Source organism: Nyctereutes procyonoides, unplaced genomic scaffold (assembly GCF_905146905.1).
Source record: "Nyctereutes procyonoides isolate TBG_1078 unplaced genomic scaffold, NYPRO_anot_genome, whole genome shotgun sequence".
Lineage (NCBI taxonomy): Eukaryota > Metazoa > Chordata > Mammalia > Carnivora > Canidae > Nyctereutes > Nyctereutes procyonoides.
In genome coordinates, this window is record NW_026575052.1 from 31,216,087 (window position 1) to 31,237,846 (window position 21,760).

At 39.4% G+C, this 21,760-nt stretch overlaps 1 protein-coding gene across 9 annotated transcripts in view; it reads right to left on the reverse strand.

The window, feature by feature from the left end:
- Positions 1 to 17,781, reverse strand: part of CDK7 (cyclin dependent kinase 7) — a 72,385-nt gene extending 54,604 nt beyond the window's left edge. For 2 of the 9 annotated variants that reach the window (XM_055331073.1, XM_055331071.1), the window contains exons 1-8: positions 17,584 to 17,778; positions 17,215 to 17,274; positions 9,903 to 9,936; positions 8,946 to 9,013; positions 7,535 to 7,603; positions 5,195 to 5,305; positions 4,038 to 4,156; positions 1,134 to 1,233 (exon numbers count right to left, since the gene is read on the reverse strand). In XM_055331073.1, the coding sequence (XP_055187048.1) occupies positions 1,134 to 1,233; positions 4,038 to 4,156; positions 5,195 to 5,305; positions 7,535 to 7,603; positions 8,946 to 9,013; positions 9,903 to 9,936; positions 17,215 to 17,274; positions 17,584 to 17,649 (627 nt within the window). In that variant the 5' untranslated portion in view covers positions 17,650 to 17,778. Of the gene's footprint in view, positions 1 to 1,133; positions 1,234 to 4,037; positions 4,157 to 5,194; positions 5,306 to 7,534; positions 7,604 to 8,945; positions 9,014 to 9,902; positions 9,937 to 16,451; positions 16,708 to 17,214; positions 17,275 to 17,583 lie in introns of those variants that run through there. The other 7 variants (XM_055331076.1, XM_055331072.1, XM_055331069.1 and 4 more) reach the window with 6 other exon arrangements.
- Between the last annotated feature and the right edge of the window lie 3,979 nt (positions 17,782 to 21,760).

Sequence of the window (21,760 nt, forward strand, 5' to 3'; positions counted from 1 at the left end):
GATTCAAACTATACTGAATACTTTGGTTTCATATTAGCTTATTTATTGTTGTTCCTGTTTTCTAGTTTAAGTAGTCTTTCAAGCTATAAAATATTTATGAAGGAAAAATAACACTTTAAAAAAGGTTGAATGCTGATAAAAGCAAACCTTTTGAACTAAGCTGCTGCATTCAATTATCATCTGTTTGGATGACAAGATCTCACCACAGACTCAGAACTGTGTGGAGAGCATTTCCTGTTTAAATAGGAACAGTTTAAAACAGGAAACATTTAAAAAATAAATTAAAAAAAATAAAACAAGAAACAGCTTCAATCGTTCAGGACACATAGTACCGCAAAATGGTGTAATTCTTCACCAATTAGAGCTGCCTGTCAAATTCCTCATAATTTTAACAATGATTTTTTAAAATTTTTTTTTATTTATTCATGAGAGACACACAGAGAGAGGCAGAGATACAGGCAGAGGGAGAAGCAGGTTCACTGCAGGGAGCCTGATGCAGGATTCAATCCCAGGAACCCAGGATCAAGATTGAGCCAAAGGTAGACGCTCAACCACTGGAACCACCCAGGTGCCCCACTCTAACAATGATTTAATCAACAGTGCCAGTGGCTAGTAAGTCTGATGAGTTTTATTATAGTTATATTTCAGATTACAGAAATGATCTATAATAAAATCTTTACTGTCCTAAATGAGATGTCTTCACATTTCACATTAACATTAACCAATAAAGTTGCAATGGAGGAGGTGGCTTTGTTTTTTTTTAAAGATTTTTTTAAATTTATCTGACAGAGTGAGTGAGCGCGCGCGCACAAGCAACACAGAAAGAGTACGCACATAAGTAAGGAGAGCAGATGAGGGAGAAGCAGGCTCTCTGCTGAGCAGGGAGCCCAATGCAGGGCTCAATCCCAGGACCCTGGGATCATGACCTGAGCCAAAGGCAGATAGTTAACCAACTGAGCCACCCAGGTACCCCGAGGTAGCTTTTTTTTTTTTTTTTTAAACTGGTCTATTGTTGGCTTTGTATTGGAAAAACAGTGTTCCTCTCTGAGAATTATCTATGGGAAGATAATCTTACACAAGTTATACAAATACCTATTACAATACTGTAGTATATACATCAATCCTAGACTTACCCTTAGAAGCAACTCTGCTAATATACAGCCAACAGCCCACATGTCGACACCTACACCATACATTCTAGCTCCAAAGAGTAACTCAGGGGCCCGATACCATCTGAAGAACAAAAAGGAAGATTGTAATTTTATGTTTACTTTTATTTTTTTTAAAAGATTTTATTTACTTATTTGACAGAGAAAACACAAGCAGGAGGAGTGGCAGGTAGAGGGAGAAGGCTCCCCACGGAGCATGGGTCCAATGTGGGACTTGAACCCAGGACCCTGGCATCATGACCTGAGCCAAAGGCAGACGCTTTAACTGACTCAGCCACCTAAGCACCCAAAAAAACCTGTAATTTCCTCCAGAAACTCACAACACCATTCATCCTCTAAGCCAATGACCTTATTTCCAGCTTTACTAGAAAGAATCCAATAGAAAGAAAGAAAAATTAAAAACAATTCCATGGACTCACCTATGGTCATGTGTATTTATACCATCTGCCTTCTCATCTGTAACTACAGATGAACTGTCCTGGACTGTTGTAATGCCAGTATGTCAACTTGGGGCACTAGGTACCATGCTCTCTTGCCTATTTCCAAAGATACTGAAATTCTCTTCTTCCAATATCAATGTTTTCTTCTTCACTAGACTTTTCCCACTAACGTACAAACATACCATTATTTCTTCAGTCTTAAAAAATAAACCAAAAAATTAAAGTAGCAAACAAAAACTTATTTAGGCCCAACTTCCTCTAGCAGCTATCTCTACATTCTCTGGTTATTCTGAAAAGCTGCCTGTTTTTACTGTCTCCAATTACTATTCTCTTATCTTTTTAAACTCTTTCAGCGGGTGGCTGGCTCAGTTGATAGAGCATGTGACTCTTGATCTTGGCAGCCCCACATTGGGTGGCAAGTCTACTTAAGATAAAAATTTTTTTAAATTAAAATTAAATTTAAACAAGAACAAAAAATACTTTCAATTAGGCTTTAATCCTACTACTCCACCAAAATTGCTCTTGTCAAGGTGATCAGTGATGTCCAAATCATAATTTAACAATTTTCAGTCTTCATTTTAACTTGATCTATTACTAGCACTTGGTAATATATATATATATATACGTATATATATATACATATATATATATATATATATTTCATATATCAGAAACTGGTATATGAAAAGCACTGGTAGGGCAGCCCGGGGTGGCTTAGTGGTTTAGCGGCGCCTTTGGCCCAGGGTCGATCCTGGAGACCCGAGATCGAGTCCCAATTGGGCTCCCTGCATGGAGCCTGCTTCTCCCTCTGCCTGTGTCTCTGCCTCTCTCTCTCTGTTCTCTCTCATGAATAAATAAATAAAATCTTTTAAAAAAAGAAAAAAAAATAAAGCACTGGTATACAATACTTACATGTGGGTCCATTTTCTTCAGTTCCAAGAGTTCCTAAATAATGTGCTGTATCTCTCCAGCAAGTACATCAATAACCACTTATATCCTTTACTTCTTACTTAAGGCTCAGGTGATTGACACCCAATGAGATCTATTTTGAAAGTGCCAAGTTATCTTTTTTTTGAGAGATTTACTTATTTATTTTTGAGAGACAGCAAGCTCGCACACGTGCATGCATGCACAAGTAGGGAGAGGGGCAGAGAGAGAGAGAGAGAGACAGAGAGAGAGAGAGAGAGAGAGAGGAGAAACCTCAAGGGGTAGGGCAGAGGGAGAGAGAGACTCCCAAGCAGTCTACTCACTGAGCGTAGAGCCCAAAGCAGGGCTCAGGGCTTGATCTCACAACCCTAAGTTCTCAACCTGAGCCAAAATCAAGAATCAGACACTTAACTGACTGAGCCACTTAGGTGCCCCAGGTGACAAAGTAATTAAAAAGAACAGAATATTTAAAGATCTTCTCAGATCCTTAAAGAATCTTGGAAATAAATAAATGACATTTGGGGATGCCTGAGTGGCTCAGTGGTTGAGGCCTACATGCCTTTGGCCCAGAGCATGATCCTGGGTTCTGGGGACTGGGTCCCTCTTTGGGCTCCCTGCACGGAGCCTGCTTCTCCCTCTGTTTATGTCTCTGCCTCTCTCTGTGTATCTCTCATGAAGAAATAAATAAAATCTTAAAAAAAAAAATACATTCTGACTAGAATTATAAAACCTACTGTCCGTATCTATTTCATGTGATTTTTTTATACATAAAAAGTATAAAAGAAAACATAAGTACAAATAATAAGATAAACCCAAATACCAATGCACTGCTTTATTCAGAAAATTTTCTTTCTTCTTCTTCTTTTTTTTTAATAAAGCAGTAACAGTTTTATTAAATGAGGATACAGAAAAAGTTCTCAGGGGTGAGAGAGGTTCCGACAGGGTTGCTCTATTTAGACCATTTTCATTCACACAGAGTGAAATAAAACATGAAATAAATCAGTGACTGACCAATAAAATAAACACAGGTCTCCCAAATCAGGTGAATATGTAAAAGAATAGCCACTATAGTTCCAACTTACCTAACTAAACTGTATAAGTAGTATAAATTAGTCCCAAAAGTTATTAGACAAATGCCTGAAAACTGAGTTAGTTCAACTCCATCTGAAAAAATGCCTGTAATTATTTCATTGTGGTTAAATAAACATAACGTAGTAATATTTTTAGTAAAACACCACCAACAATTCCTAACTCTACGGGGATATTTCAGAGAAGCCAAATGATGCTCATTTGGGATTCATATCTACACAATAGGGGCACCTGGCTGGCTCAGTGAGTAGAGCATGTGACTCTAGATCTCAGGGTCCTGAGTTCAGCCCTATGTTAGGCCTACAAAAAGCTTCCTTAAAAAAAAACAAAAAAATTAAAAAAAATAAAAAAATAAAAAAACAAAAACTAATCCTGCAAAATATAAACTTTCAGTTTTTTAAGTGATTCTTACCTGGTTACAACCTGATGTGTATAAGCTCTATTGGGGCTCCCAAATGATTTGGCCAGGCCAAAATCTGCCAGTTTTAGAACACCATTTTCATCTAGCAACAAGTTGTTTGGTTTTAGATCCTGTATCATGGAGGTTTTAAATAAACAAGTAAGCAGGAGGGAGAGAATACCATAAAAATACTATTAGTTGGCTTGACTTTAAGCTTTGCAAAAACAGGGTAAAACCTCAAATTTAAACATATCAGATATAAAATCTTACCACAGCAAAAGACTGGTTTTATTACTTAGTGGGACCTTGGATTTACCTACTTCACAGGGTTGTTGTGAGGATTAAATTTAGTGTTTTTTGTAACGAGCCTACTATGACAACGAGGAATTCAATAAATAATTGCTGCTATTAATTTAGTAACAGTAATACACATCAACTTCAGTAAATAAAAATATTATGCATTTAGAGAGAATGAGGAACATATTCCTCAAAATCTATACTAAAAAGATATTAGCAATAACCTAAAAGGGATTCCAAGTTTAAGGTACGAGAATTACTGATTATAAATTATACATTCTTACTTAGCTATTTATCTAAATAGAGTGCTTAAAAATATCTACCTATAGAGAGTGTCAGCCTTGTTTCAATAGCTAAATATTTCTAATACTGACTCAACCATTTCAGAAACTTTATTTCATTACTTCACAGAATTTTAGAGTTACTGAAATATTGCTGTTCTAATATTTTAGCAATGTATAATTTAGCCCAGTCTCTCACTGTATTTTTTTTTCCTGTCACAACAGTATAGCATAAAGAATACTGGACTTAAAGCCAAAAGACCTAGATTCTAATACTCTGTTGGTTATCAGCTACTGACCTTGAAAGAACTATAACCTTGGTCAGGTGAAACAGCAAATTAGCTATTCATCTATGGAAAAAATGAAGAACTGGGCCTCTTGCATTTCTAAATTTTACATAGTATTTTACAGTTCTCATTAGCACCACCTGGTGGAATAACTGAAGGGAACACCCAGAGGAAGACAGGATAAAATGGTCCGGCTTTATTTTTAATAATATACGTATTTAGACCAAATATTTATGTAATAACTGGTTACATAAAACTTGACTAAAATGTAAAAAAATCAATCATAATTGGTTAAAAACCTTACCCTATGTAGAATCCAGTGTTGATGTAAATATTCCAACCCTTGAAGAGTCATCAACATGTAGGCTTTGATGTGTGATGGGGTCAGCACAAGACTATTATCCTTTATTATAACCTGTAAATCCAGTATATAAAATACAATTATTCCAATTAAATTACATCATATAAAATCACACACAGACATATAATGAATTTATCCATCATATGGGAGAATCTGAAGAAACACTGCCTAACTCTCCTTAGGAAGCAGTGTCAGAATTTCCAGATACGGAATTTTCCAGTTAGGGAAAGTATCTGCTGGGGCTTTTTCTCTTCTACTTCATTGTTTAAAAGGCATTAACATGGTGAACATCTGTTGTTTTGCTTGCCCCAGGATGTACAGCCCTTCTGATAATAGCATTCAACATTCCTTTGGGAAACCACCTGTTTAAAACAGGACTGACCACTACCTGTGGCCTCTAGAGGCAGATACATGACCCAGGCATAGCCAACCACCATACTCAAGCCTGCTGTCCAGAAGACTGCTTTAGAGATGGACATGTGATCCAAGCTAATCAAACAGGCCAAATACTTCTAGAATCAAGGGAACAAAGCACCTTCTTTCCTTACAGATTATTAAACTCTAAGGATATAAGCCACTATATTGAGAAATTATGCCCATGAAGGAAGATAACAAAGAAAATAGAGCTGAGTTAAAGTGCACAACTGAGTTCTCATGCATTATTTGAGAACTGTGCTTAAAGCCAGTTTATTTAAAAAAAAAAAAAGCCAGTTTATTCCTAAACTTATATGTTAGCTAGAAGTTATCATTTTCTTTTTATAGAAATCCTATTTAGAGGGGCAGTCCGAATGGCTCAGTGATTTAGCACCTGCTTTCGACCTAGGGCATGATCCTGGAGTCCCGGGATCGAGCCCCATATCGGGCTCCCTGCATGAAGCCTGCTTCTCCCTCTGCCTTGTGTCTCTGTGTCTCTCATGAATAAATAAATAAAATCTTAAAAAAAAAAAAAAAAAGGAAATCATATTTTGATAAAAGGTATCCAAATTGGCAAGAAGTAAACTTTTGGTATTTGCAGATGACATGATACTATACATAAGAAACCTTAAAGACTCCACCAAAAAACTACTAGAATTGATAAATGAATTCAGTAACATTGCAGGACACAAATCAATACATAGAAATCTGTTGCATTTCCATATACTAATAATGAAGTAACAAAGAAATTAAGAGAACAACCCCATTTCTAAAAAAAAAAAAAAATCAGATTTAGGCAAAATATGCCCTTTCTAGTGCACAGTTCCATGAGTTTTAACAAAGACATCCAGTTGTGTAACCATTATCATAATCAAGATAGAGTTCTTTTAACTCTCACCCATACCCCAATCACCCCAGGCCCCTCTATGCCCAATACTTCCCTCTACTCCCAACTCTGACCACCACTGACCTGATTTCTGTTTCTTTAGTTCTTGCCTTTTCCAGAACATCATATAAATGGAATCATATAATACACAGACTGGACTGAGCCTGAGTTCTTTCATTTAGCAAAATCTATGTGATGAGATTCCTCTCTACTGTTATATATATGAGCAATTTATTTCTTTTTATCCCCAAACAGTATTCCATTTTAAAGATGTACCATAGTTTGTTTCTATATTCACTAGATGAAAGATATTTGGATTGTTTCAAGTTTGGGCAATAATGAATAAAACTAAAAAAAAACTAAAAAAAAAAAACTAAAAAAAATAAATAATGAATAAAACTGAACATCTGTGTACCAATTAATTTCTGGGTAGACATATTTTTATTTCTCTTAAATACCTAGCATTCATATTGCTAGATCATTCTTTAGCAGTGTATTTCACTGTTTAAGAAACTGCCAAACTATTTTCCAAATTGGCTGTACCATTCTGCATGCTCACCAACGGTGTATGAGAATTCCAGTTGTTGTTAGTTTTCGAGATTCCTTAATTAGTATTAAGGAAAAGCCTAAGAACTCATTTTCTCAAAAAAACAAAACAAAAAACTTGGCTTTCAAAAGGATGATATTCTGTGATAATATGGAAAAGAAACTCTAAATTCTCAAGGGCCTAATACTCATTTCTCTAAAAATAATGTCAATAAGGTAGAGGGAGCTTGGTAGATAGAAATGTTTTAAAATCCAAATCTCTGTATCTAACACTGGGAATACGGCTAAATGATTCAGAAGATCCTTTACTTAGGAGTACGTTCACATTCCAAAAAATTAAATATTCCTTTGAATAACAGTACCTTCGAAAGTAGGAAATAAACAGGTTCTCTTTTGATAAAAAGAGAAAAAAAATCTCTTAGGAATCTTAATCTTACCTCTAGATCAGTTTCCATAAAATCAAAGACAAGGCTAATATTAGATTTATGCCCAAAAGCATCAAGGAGCTGCAAAGCAAAATTCAAAAAATAAATAAATAATGTGATTTTCTATAAAGTACTTGAAAACATTGTACCAACTAATTTTTAAAAATTTAAACAAGCATGAAGACTGCTGATAATACTCTGTTAAATCTGATTTTATTAAATTTGACATTTATCCTTTTTCTTGCTAGGAATTAGTAATTTAAGGTGTAAAACTATTATTTTTTTTTTTTTTTTTTAAGATTTAAGAGAGGGACGCCTGGGTGGCTCAGTGGTTGAGCGTCTGCCTTCAGCTCAGGGCATGATCCTGAAGTTCCATGAGTCCCACAAGGGGCTCCCTGCATGGAACCTGCTTCTCCCTCTGCCTGTGTTTCTGCCTCTCTCTCTGTGTCTCTCATGAATAAATAAGTAAAATCTTAAAAAAAAAAAAAAAAAAGAATATTTAAGAGACAGAGAGCACAGCAAGGGGAAGGGCAGAGGCAGAGGGACAAGCAGAGTCCCTGCTGAGCAGAGAGCCAGACTCCAGGCTTGATCCCAGGAGATCCCGGGAGTTGGAGATCATGACCTAAGCCAAAGTCAGAAATCAAATCGACTAAGCCACATAGGCACGCCTCAACTTTACTATTTTCAAAAAGTCACTAAATACTTAAGCTCGCCTCCCAAATTTTGAGAGCTATGTTTAAGAAACAAATAATTGAAAATCTCACCTCAGTCTTCAATTCTGTGCTCAGTTTTTAAGAAAATCCTATAAACAGCAATGGCAGCTATCATTCAATATATGCATTCTCTATGTCAGGCTCTATTTCCAGGTACTTTATATGCATTCAATCAACTAGTCTGGGGTGCCTGGGTGGTTCAGTTGGTAAAGTATCCGCCTTTGGCTCAGGTCATGATCCTGGGGTCCAGTCCTGCATCAGGCTCCCCACTTAGTGGGGAGTCTGCTTCTCCCTCTATCTCCCTGCTTGTGATCTCTGTCTCTCTCTCTCAAATAAATAAAATCTTAAAAACAAAACAAAACAAAACAATTAACTAGTCTTGTCACAACCCTATGAGGTAAGAATTATGGCACCGAGTTATAGGGAAGCTTACTCAAGGTCTTATACATGCTAAAGCTCTCCAGGCTTCAAAATGATTTTTGACATAATTAGGCTATATGCCAATATTAAATGTTTTAATATTTAATGCTTTTAAGACAACTGCCTACAGGACTAAAGAGAATAGAAAATACATATTATCCTGATAAACTGTAAAGCTTGTTTGCAAGGCTCACCTAAAACAATTCATCTTGCTCAGCATTCAATCAATATCTACCTCATTCAGAAATGGCAGGGTCCCAGATCCCAGAAACAACTCATATCATACTCACACCAATTATATTTGGATGGCTTAGCTCCTGTAATAATTTTATCTCTCTTAAAGCTGTTCTGTTTATACCTATATGAAAAAGCAAAGCAAAATGTGAAAAATAATTCTGAAATCTCAAATCTCCTTACAAGCATATTTTTTGGGACAAGTTAGTCTTTCAGGAAATGGCAGTGAGTACTCCATAGAGAAATACAGGCTATTGGACAAATTGTTTGACATTTGGTTTTCTTTTATATTGCTTTATTTTGAAAATAGCTTAACAATGACCATGATAATTATTCATTTTGTAGCATATCACTTGAGAAGACTGCTGCAATAACAATGTGTCAGTGTGTAACATTAAAGGAATAAGTCAATAGCTTCCTCTTTTTTGCATTATATTAGGAACAGATCCTGGATGCTAACAGCAAAATAGTGGTAAGACAGTACCTTTCCCAATACAAAGGATAGAACTCAAAAATAAGTTCTGGTACTGCCTATTATATATAGAGAGATGATGGGTTCTGTTTTATAAAAACTAGTTCTTGATGACTAAACAAGACTTAGCACACAAGGCTTTGGAAGAAGGGTAAAAACATGTTTTCTTCCATTTATCATCTATTTCAGTGTGAGCTTTCTGTACTTCCATGACGTTGTATCCTGATTTTTCAAATTAGAAGGCCAGAAAAATAAAAAACTGCTTGCAACAACATCTTCAAGAGTAATGAAAATAGCAAGACAAGCCACTATAACCTTGTTGTCTTCCATTTACTCAGATGACTTGAATGACTTACATACTCTTAACATCCAAATGGTGGGTATCACAAATATCCTGTCTCTATCCTGAGTCTCCACCCTGAGTTTACTCTTCCAGCATCCCGCAATAACTCCATCTAGAATCTCTCATAATTCCAATACTTTGCTTATTTCCTTAGAATAAAAACTTTTCCTGCTCTGTCAGATTATATTAAATACTCACCATCTTTAGCTTCTGATCTATGTCCAAGTTTAATCTGGCAAAAGGGGGGGAGGAACCGACACATTAAAAATATGTTAGCTCATTTAGACTTAATGTATAACATATAAACGCTTCAGAAATGTGACCACAGCAAAAACATGTAGCGACTTATATGTAACCAGTAAACAAAGAGGGAGTGGAAATCATGAATTTGAAAGGCAAAATTAACAATATAAGAAAGGACCAAGTACCTACTATTCCTTGCCCCTTAACTTTTTCAATTACACATTCAAATAACTGAATTAAGAAAATAAAGGTCTCCTTTATCTTTGCAAGATTAAATGTAGAACTGTAACTGAGGGCACATTAACAACAAAATCGTTTCAAGTTAGCCTACTTGGGAGGACATAAATGATGTTATAAACATAAAATTACATGTTTAATATGCCCCATAATATGCTCCTAAGGAACACATTTTCAAAAAGCAAAATTACAAGGACACCTGACTGGCTTAGTTGGTTAAGTGTCTGCCTTCAGCTCAGGTCATGATCCTAGGGTCCTGAGAACAAGCACCCCATCAGGCTCCCTGCTCAGCAGGAAGTCTGCTTCTCCCTCTCCCTCTTTGAGACTCTCCCTGCTTGTGCTCTAATAAATAAAATCTTTAAAAAAAAATTGAAAAAAAAAAGCAAATTATGATGGATACAAAAAATGGCTAAACTGTCATCACCATTAACACAGACAAAAACCACACACACAAAAAAAAGCGTAAGAAATTTCACTAATAGGTTTAGGCTTACACCAGTCTCTTAGTCACTGCTTTATACAATGACTACATATAATCATAATCAAAAATACTCAAAACAAAATTTATTTCTGGAAAAACACAGCTATTCTACCTTTAAAAATATCTCCCAGATAAATGCAAACTGGTGTAGCCACCGTGAAAAACAGTATGGAGGTTCCTCAAAAAATTAAAATGTAATTACCATAGGTTTCAGTAATTCCCCTACTGTGTATTTACCAAAAAATATAAAAACACTAACTCAAAAAGATACATGTACCCTATGTTCATTGCAGCATTATTTACAAAAGCCAAACTATGAAAGCAATACAAGTGTCCATCAATAGATGAATGGATAAAGATATTATACACACACACACACACACACACACACACACAGGAATATTACTCAGTCACAAAAAAGAATGAAATCTTACCAGGTACAACAACATGGATCTTATTTCACTAAGTGAAATAAGAGAAAGACAAATAGCCTATGATTACATTCATATGTGGAATTTAAGAAACCAAACACCAAACAAAGAAAAAAGAGACAAACCAAGAAACAGACTCTTAACCATAGAGAACAAACAGATGGCTATCAGGGGTGCAGGTGGAGAGGTGGATAGGGAAAATAGGTGAAGGGGATTAAGATTACACATAATGAGCACTGAGTAATGTACAGAATTGCTGAATCACTGTGCTGTATGGAACTAATGTAACACTATATGTTAACTATACTGGAATTAAAATTTAAAAAATAAGATTCCTGATAATGATAAAAATAGATTAAAAGATATAAATTACAGATATCTACCAGCAATATACTATAAACACTTACTTTTTTTTTTTTTAAAGATTTTATTTATTTATTCATGAGAGACACAGGCAGAGGGAAAAGCAGGCTCCATGTGAGGAGCCCAAAGCGGGACTTGATCCCGGATCATGCCTTGAGATGTTCAACCACAGAGTCACTCAAGCGTTCCTCTCAACAGCATTTTTTAATCGACAAATCGATTTTAAACTTTACACAGAAATATAAGGGGCTAAGAACAATTTAAAAATTTTTTAATTCTCTAAACACAATAAAAATATATTAGTTTCATGAAGCCATCTACTTCACTAGGATTAAATATCAATATTTTGCCACACTTACTTCATTATTCATCTTTCCCTTTTATAACAAACCACAGATTTCATGAGATTTCATCCCCATGTACCTAAGTAGGCATCTCTAAAACGTAGATATTTTCAAGATTCCCTGGGTGGCTCAGAGGTTTAGCACCTGCCTTCGGCCCAGGGTGTGATCCTGGAGTCCTGGGACTGAGTCCCACATCGGGCTCCCTGCATGGAGCCTGCTTCTCCCTCTGCCTGTGTCTCTCATGAATAAATAAAATCAAATCTTTAAAAAAAAAAAAAAAAGTAGATATTTTCTTACATATTCAAAATGCCATTTTCATACTTAACAAAATTAATAATGACATAGCAGTTTATCATTATTAGTATCATATCAGTTTGTATCAAATTCTCCTGATTGGGGATCCCTGGATGGCTCAGCGGTTTAACACCTGCCTTTGGCCCAGGGCGCGGTCCTGGAGTCCCGGGATCGACTCCCACATCGGGATCCCGGCATGGAGTCGGCCTCTTTCTCTCTCTCTCTCTGTCTCTCATGAATAAATAAAATCTTTAAAAAAAAAAAAATTTTCTCCTGATTGTTTGAAATTTCCCAAATGGCAGATAAAGTAGTCAAGGTAATTTTGAAGAAAAACAGGTATGTAAAACTGATCAGATTTCAAGACTTCTGAAACACAGTAGTAATTAAATACACTATAGTATTTGAGCAGGGATAGGGGAAAAAAAAAATCAATCCATGGGGAAAAAAAAAAAAAAAAACAGGGGATCCCTGGGTGGCTCAGCGGTTTAGCGCCTGCCTTTGGCCCAGGGCGCGATCCTGGAGTCCCAGGATCGAGTCCCACGTAGGGCTCCCGGCATGGAGCCTGCTTCTCCCTCCTCCTGTGTCTCTGCCTCTATGTCTATCATAAATTAATTAATTAATTAATTAATTAATTAAAAAAAAAAACAGTGCTCAGAAATGGATCCAAGTGCATACTGGAACCTGGCATTACAACTAAATGAGAACTTGGCATCATAACTCACCAGGTAAAGGATAGACTATCAATAATACTGGGACAACAAGGAAAAAAATACTGAATCCTCATATTACACAAAACAGAAAAATTAATTCCAGATGTAATAAAGACCTAAATGTGAAAAGCAATACTTTAAAGACTGGAGATAGGCAAGCAAAAGAGGAAACCCATAAAGGAAAAAAATGGGTAAATTCAGTCAGAACAGGATTATAAATTTCTGTGCCCCAGAAGATAGCATATATAAACTAAAAGTCCAGGGCAGCCCTGGTGGCCCAGTGGTTTAGCGTCGCCTTCAGCCCAGAGCATGATCCTGGAGACCGGGGATCGAGTCCCACGTCGGGCTCCCCACACGGAGCCTGCTTCTCCCTCTGCCTGTGTCTGTACCTCTCTGTCTCTCATGAATGAATGAATGAATGAATGAATAAATAAATAATAAACTAAAAGTCTAGCCAAAAACTGGGAGATGATACCTGCAGCGCATATTTCTGACAAAGGATCAATGTCCAGAATATAATAAAAAATTCCACCAAATAGGAAGAAAAAAATTCAAGCACCCTAACAGAAAAACTGATAGGAAAAAGTCTAAAAAGCCAATAAATCTAAAAAAAGACGATCAATCCAACTGGTATCCAGAGAAATATTAACTGAAATAATCATATACCAATTTGATACAGGTAATTGACAAATGTTGTAAAATCTTTTTTTTTTCTTTTCTTTTTTTTTAATTTATTTATTTATGATATTCACAGAGAGAGAGAGAGAGAGAGAGAGGCAGAGACACAGGCAGAGGGAGAAGCAGGCTCCATGCACCGAGAGCCCGATATGGGATTCGATCCCGGATCTCCAGGATCGCGCCCTGAGCCAAAGGCAGGCGCCAAACCACTGCGCCACCCAGGGATCCCAAATGTTGTAAAATCTGACAATACAAACATAGTAAGAAAGTCGAGGGAGATTAGTCCAACCACTTTGAAGAACAATCTGACAATACATGAGGAGGCTGATGCTGAATATTCCCTAAAACAGCAATAATTTACAGCTGTTTCAAATATGGATATATTCTCTAAAGAAACTCACACGAACAGGCATGTCTGTAGAACTGTATTAAGGGAAAACATAAGTAATAATAATAAAATAGCCTAAAGGTGTATCAAGAATTTGGACAACTTTCAGCGTAGTTATAGGATGGATTCTAATCACCGATGATCATAAATAAACCACATCTACATGTTTTCATGTAGAAGATTTCAGAAATAAGAATGATTCAGAAAAACAAACTGAAAAAGAATATTTATATATGGCGGGTCAGTTAGCTAGCCATTGAGAGAAACAGTCTAAAAGGCCACCAATAGAGGACTGGTTAAATAAATCAGGCAGCATAAATTCCATATGATCTTTTTAAAGACATGAGATAGAGATCAATGATATTTTATTTTTTTATAAATTTCAGTAGAGGGACGCTTGGGTGGCTCAGCGGTTGAGCGTCTGCCTTTGACCCAGCACCTGCTCCTGGAGACCTGGGATGGAGTCCCACATCAGGCTCTCTGTATGGAGCCTGCTTCTCCCTCTGCCCGTGTCTCTGCCTCTCGATCTGTCTCTCTCATGAATAAATAAATAAAACCTTAAAAAAGTTTAATTAATTAATTTCAGTAGAAATGAAATATTCCACTTACCCTAAATGTATTTTAAAAGCCTAAGATACAATAGATGAAAGAACACAGAATATACATTACTTGTAAAATTAAACATTAAATGTTAATAGTAAATGAACAAGTATAAAACTACAACAAAAAAAAAACTAGATAATGTCTAAAATGAAGTAGAGGCGAGCACTCAAGAAATAATGATATAAGCATAGTATTTAATGAAAAATAAATAAATACCAGAGGAAAACTATAGGAGTTGTAAGTGATTGCCCTAAGGAGTGAAAGACAGGGCTAAGAGTCAAGTACCTTAAAAAGCCTAGGCCTTTTAACTTTTATTAAAACCACAATGAAGACATATCTGACATAAAAATTAAATATAAAAGAAGATTCCAGGGATCCCTGGGTGGCGCAGCGGTTTGGCGCCTGCCTTTGGCTCAGGGCGCGATCCTGGAGACCCGGGATCGAATCCCATATCGGGCTCCCGGTGCATGGAGCCTGCTTATCCCTCTGCCTGTGTCTCTGCCTCTGTCTCTCTCTCTCTGTGACTATCATAAATAAATAAATTTAAAAAAAATAAATAAATAAAAGAAGATTCCATTTTGAGTAACCTTCAAGGGGTAAAAGTCTATCAAAGAGAAACAGGAAGGGCACCTGTGTGACTCAGTTGGTTAAATGTCTGCCTTGGGCTCAGGTCATGATGTCCAGGGTGCTGGGATCACCCTAGCATAGCTCCCTGTTCAGTGGCAAGCCTGCTTCTCCATCTCCCCCTGCCCCTCCCCCCTCAAATGAATAAATAAAAACATTTTTTTAAATGTTACAAAAAGAAACAAGATGAATTCTAAATCCCAATTTACTTTAAAAACAAGCAAAAAAAAAAAATCCTCAAATAAAACAAACTCCCTTAGGACTTTCAGACAACTACAGAACTCAGTATGACAACACTGGAAAGATTTTATCAGTCAGGTTAATACACTTTTTTTTTTAGGTTAACACATATTTTTAGTTTTATTTATTTGCCAGAGACAGCAGAAGCAGGGAGAGCAGCAGAGGGAGAAGCAGGTTCCCCACTGAGCAGGAGACCCCGTGCGGGACTCAATCCCAAGACCCCAGGATCATGACCTGAGCCGAAGGCCGAGGCCTACGCTCAACCACTGAGCCACCAGGCGTCCCAAGGTTAGTACATTTTTAACATATATCTACAAATGTACTGGACATGATTCTAAGTATAATTTGAGTGGAAGTAAACAGACAATAAGCTTACAGGTAAGAGGATTTCAAATTTTGATAAACGTCATGAAGATAATGGAGACCTACAACAAGGAACTCTGAAAGTAGGGAGGCACAGCTATAGGAACTAGTGGAGGCCTCTATGTGAGAGAGATGGTCGAATGAGATCTAAAACTTGCCAAATTTTAGAGAAATATATACTCACCAGAAGGCAAGCAAATCCAATGATCCCAGGAATGAACTGAATTTAATTTGTCCGGGGACAAAAAGGTCAGTGTGGCTAATATAGTGAACCATAGTTAGAATCGAAAAGTTAACTTCAGAAAGGGTCAGAATAGACAAGGCTTTTACACAGGAGTAGCTACAATGCTGGACGACACAATTCAAGTTGGAAATGAGAGGAGGGACATCAGAAAACGTAAAAAGAGGGCAGCCCGGGTGCCTCAGCGGTTCAGCGACTGCCTTCAGCTCAGGACGTGATCCTGAAGTTCTGCGAGTCCCCATCAGGGCCCTACAGGGAGCCTGCCTCTCCCTCTGCCTGTGTCTCTGCCTCTGTCTCATGAATAAATAAATAAAATCTTAAAAAAAAAAAGTAAAAAGATATTAATAGCAGGAGTAATTATGGAGAGGACAACAAGGAGTCAGGTGCAGGTGAATCAGGGGGATAGGCTTCAAAGGGGTCAGGAATTTTGAAGGGGAAACAGGTTCAAACAGCAAGAGGCGGAATAATAAACATAATAATAAAAATAAGGAGGCGGAAGTCACCTACCCCACCCACCAAACAGGCCTGGAGATGTGACAAAAACCGTCTCTCTCCGAGAGGATCACTGATTTCAGGAGCACAGGAAAGAACCAGAACCTGGCAGCAGAACGCCTGGACTTAAATTGTAGTTTGAGCAATTAGCATGTGCGTCATTCTGACACGTTACTCGCTCTATCTTAGTCTCAGCTACCTCCGGTGCAAAATAAACACCCTTTACCTACGTCACATGGCCAGGTGGAGGGCTAAATGAAAACACACACACACACACACACACACACACAAAAAACCATAAAACAGGGTAAGGGAAAGCATCTGACAGGTAGGCACATTAGCGACATATGACCCAAGTTTCTTGAATGAATGCAAGTAAAAAAAAAAAAAAAAGCTACTTAATTAATATTTTTAGGGACGCCCCGTGGCTCAGTGATTGAGCATCTGCATTCGGCCAGGGCGTGACCCCGGGGTCACCGATGGAGTCCTACGTCGGGCTCCCCGCATGGGGCCTGCTTCTCCCTCTGCCTGGGTCTCTGCCTCTCTCTCTCTCTCTGTGTCTCTCATGAATAAGTAAATAACATCTCAAAAATAAAACGAAATCATTCTTAAACAACACACATCAACGTCAACGCTCACGCAGGCCTTCCAAGGAAACCCCGACGCGCGCAGAGGGCGCAGGCGTGGCCCACACAGGCGCCTGGGGAGGTCGGGGCCCCACACAACGGCGCGTGCGACCTTCCGAGACCCGAGGGCCAACCAACAGACGGTCACTCACCTTCTTAATGGCGACAATTTGGTTGGTGTTCTTGTCTCGGGCCTTGTAAACCGTGGCAAACTAGAGAGAAAAACAGAACTCCTCTAAGTGCCTGGGGGCTTTTTTTTTGGGGGGGGGGTCTGTGTTTTTGCCTTTCGAGCTACCGGGAGGCTCGGACCGGCCCCCGCAGGGCTCTAGGGGCGGCCCGGCGGCGGCGGGCAGGGGCGAGGCCGACCCTCGCCCCCCCCCCGCCCCCGCTCCAGGGCCCGAGGGGCGGCCTCGCGCACGAAGGGGCTGCCAGGCCAGGCCTCCCGCCCCCGCCCCCGCCCGAAAAGCCGCGCAGCGTCCTGTCGGTCCAGGGCCCCCCCGAGCCCCGCCCGAGAGCCTCACCTGTCCCTCCCCGAGGAAGTCCAGCTTCTCATAACGCTTCGCTCGCGACTTCACGTCCACCGCCATCCGGCGCGCGAAGCCAACCCCAACCGACCCGGCAGAGCCTTCCAGACGGCGGGAATTTAAAGCCACCTTAAAGCCCCCAACAGCCACTTCCGCTGAGCGCGAGCCGGCGCTTTAGTAGCTCCGCCCCCACTTCCGGTCTGGGCTGGCGCGCCGCGCGTTCTGGCGGAAGCTGCGCGACGTAGGGTCCGTTGGCTTTTCGGGGCCGTCGCCGCACTATCCCGTCGCAGCCGGTTGGTGCCGGGAGCGGAGCGTTGGCGCAGGTGGCTGTGTCTCCTTGAGACCTTCTCAGCGCAGGTGATTCCTCCCCTGCCTCGGGCAGGTCAGCGTGGTGAGACGGTGCTCTGGGCTCGGGGCTTAGTAGGCGTGCGAGACCGGAAGTCCTGACCTATCCCCGCTCTGGCTTCCTGGAGCCTGCTCCGGGGCCTCCGTCGCCGCGGTTGCTATGGACGCTTAGAGCTGCAACAATCTCCGGTTACTTAGAAGACAGAGAGCCCAGTGGTTAGGGGCTGGGCCGGAGACCTCAGTTCAGGCCCGAGGAAGCAAAATCCAGGTCAACCGAAGCAGTTCGTGCTGTGGAACAGACTGCTGGCCATCCGTTTTCCACTCTGTAAAATGGAAATAATAGGCCACATCGTAACTGGTTGTGAACATAACTGGTTTTGAGACACGCAGAAACTTTGGACATACCAAGTGCTCAATTCAGTGCGAACTATGAGCAGTACTCAAACTTGATTCTCTTGTTTTCATGCAAATCAACACATTAAACACATTAACGCACTTACTCATGGAATGTGTATTGAGTGCTTACTAGGTGCCAGGCTCTGTTGTAGACTGACAGATCAGCAGGGAAAAAGACAAAGATACATGCTTTCCAATGGAAGGAGATAAAATGTGTTATGATGGATACAGTGAAGTGCTACAGAGATAAAGCAGGGAAAGGGGATTGGGAAGGGCTTGCAGTTTAAATAGGGTGTTTGACCTGGGTAGTAGCAACTTCTTGCTAGACACGTGTCCAAAGGCAAGAGAAACAGGCAAAAATGAACTATTGGGAATTCGTCAAGATGAAAAACTTTTGTACAGCAAAGGAAAACAGTTGAGAAAACCAAAAGACAACTCACAGAATGGAAGAAGATATTGGCAAATGTCTTATCAGATAAACGACTAGTATCCAAAATCTGTAAAGAATTTATCAAACCCAATACCCAAAGAACAAATAATCCAATCAAGAAATGAGCAGAAGGGGCGCCTGGGTGGCTCAGCGGCTTGGTGCTTGCCTTTGGCCCAGAGCATGATCCTGGGGTCCCAGGATCAAGTCCCACATCAAGCTCCCTGCATGGAGTCTGCTTCTCCCTCTGCCTGTGTGTCTGCCTCTCTCTCTCTCTGTCTCTCATGAATAAATAAAATCTTTAAAAAAAAAAAGAGCAGAAGACACGAACAGACATTTCTCCAAAGAAGACATATGGATGGCCAACAAACACATGAAAAAATACCCCATGTCGCTCAGCATTAGGGAACTATAAAAATCCCGATGAGATACCACCTCACACCAGTCAGAATGACTAAAATGAACAAGTCAGGAAGCGACAGATGTTGGTGAGGATGCAGAGAAAGGGGAACTCTCTTACACTGCTGGTGGGAACGCAAACTGGGTACAGCCACTCTGGAAAACAGTATGGAGGGTCCTCAAAAGCTTGAAAATAGAGCTACCTTATGACTCATCATTGCACTAGTAGGTATTTACCCCAGAGATACAAATGTAGGGATCCAAAGGAGCACCTGCACCCCAGTGTTTATAGCAGCAATGTCCACAATAACTGAACTATGGAAAGAGCCCAGCTGTCCATCGACAGATGAATGGATAAAGATGTGGTGTATATATGCAATGGAATACTACTCAGCCATCAAAAAAATCTTGCCATTCGCAGTGACATGGATAGAACTAGACGGTACTATGTTAAGTGAAATAAATCCATTAGAGAAAGATAATCATCTCACTTTTGTGGGATTTAAGAAACATAATGATCACAGGGGAAGGGAGGGAAAAATAAAACAAGATGAAATCAGAGAGGGAGACAAACGATAAGAGACTCTTAATCATAGGACACAAACTGAGGGTCACTGAAGGGGGTGGGAGGTGGGGAGATGGGGTATCTGATGATGGACCTTAAAGAGGGCACATGATATAATGAGCACTGGATATATATAAGACTGATGAATCACTAACCTATACCTCAGGAACTAATAATACATTAAATGTTAATTAAATTTAAATTTAAAAAATTGAGTGTTAAAAGACATCACTAAAAAAGACACTGCAAAAGAGAGAGAGAGAAAAGAGAAAAGAAAAAGCCACTGCAGAGACTTTTTAGCAAAGTGATATGATCTGACTTAATGTTTTAGAAAATTCACTATGGCTGTTTTGTAAGACCACAATATAGACTTAGGCAAGAAAAAGCAAGGCCAGCGAAAGAATTATTGCAGTTATCCAGATGGCTATATGTCTTATCAATTTGGCTTCTAGCCAATAAGATTTGCTGATAAGGGATCCCTGGGTGATGCAGCGGTTTAGCGCCTGCCTTTGGCCCAGGCCGCGATCCTGGAGACCCAGGATCGAAGCCCACGTCGGGCTCCCGGTGCATGGAGCCTGCTTCTCCCTCTGCCTATGTTTCTGCCTCTCTCTCTATCATAAATAAATAAAAAATAAAAAAAAAAAACAAAGCAAGGCATTTAAAAAAAAGATTTGCTGATAAACTGGATATGGGTTGTGGAGGAAAAAATGATAATTGCAAGGTTTTGAGCTGAGGCATCTGATGTTTCTAAGAGTTGAGAATATTCTTTGTTAGAGGTGTTGAAGGGAGAATATTAAGGTTCATGATTTAGTCAAGGTAATACAGAGTAAGTTCTTGCTCTGTATCTAGACTACTTGTATTTGCATACTGGCCTCAGGAGCATTCAGTCACCGGACTTACTACTTGAGCAAAATCTTTGACTTTATTCTTAGTTTCCTCATTTGTAATAGGACTACTGATTGGGTTGCCACAAGGCTTTAAGTGCTTTACAATTCCAAACCCCCCAGAATAATGTTTACAGTGCTAAGTTTGTTATCACATAACTATTACTAGTCACCTTCCAACTCTTTGCCACTTGGGTCTTTTTTTCTTTTTTTTAAGATTTTATTTATTTATTTATGGAGACACAGAGAGAGAATGAGAGGCAGAGACGAAGCAGGCTCCATGCAGAGAGCCTGACGCAGGACTTGATCCAGGGTCTCCAGGATCACGCCCCGGGCTGCAGGCAGCGCCAAACCGCTGTGCCACCAGGGCTGCCCGCCACTTGGGTCTTTATTGAGTTGACGTTTTCATAGGCAAAATTCTCATACATGACACAAAGCATACCATCTTTATCATTTCTCTTAACTGTACCTAGATGTACCTAATGATACACGTTATCATAGAACTTAGGTCAAAGGTCCTTCTGAAAAGGCATCACTTTATAAACGGTAATCTAACCTCACTTGTAGTAGAAATTATTTCTACCAAATGATTTCTACTAAGCTAAATAGTGAGCTAAATGTGATGCCTAGGGGAACCTGGGGGGCTCAGTGCTTGAGAATCTGGCTCAGGGCCTGATCCTGGGGTCCTGGGATCGAGTCCTGCATCCAGCTCCTCACAGGGAGCCTGCTTCCCCCTCTGCCTATGTCTCTGCCTCTCTCTGTGACTCTCAAGACTAAACGAAACAAAACCACAGAAATTTATTTTAAAATTAAAAATTTTGGGCAGCCCCGGTGGCGCAGCGGTTTAGCGCCGCCTGCAGCCCAGGGCGTGATCCTGGAGACCCGGGATGGAGTCCCACATCAGGCTCTCGGCATGGAGCCTGCTTCTCCCTCTGCCTGTGTCTCTGCCTCTCTCTCTGCATCTCTATGAATAAATAAAAATCTTAAAAAAAATAAAAATTAAAAATTTTTTAAATAAATAAATGTGATGGCTAGAGGTTCCAAACTGTATTATGGCAAATGAACTCATTCATAATCATTGCATTACACTATGTTAAATAAGTTCCTATTTGGGAACATTTTAAGTATGGTAACAAATATAGTTATTTAGGTGTTATT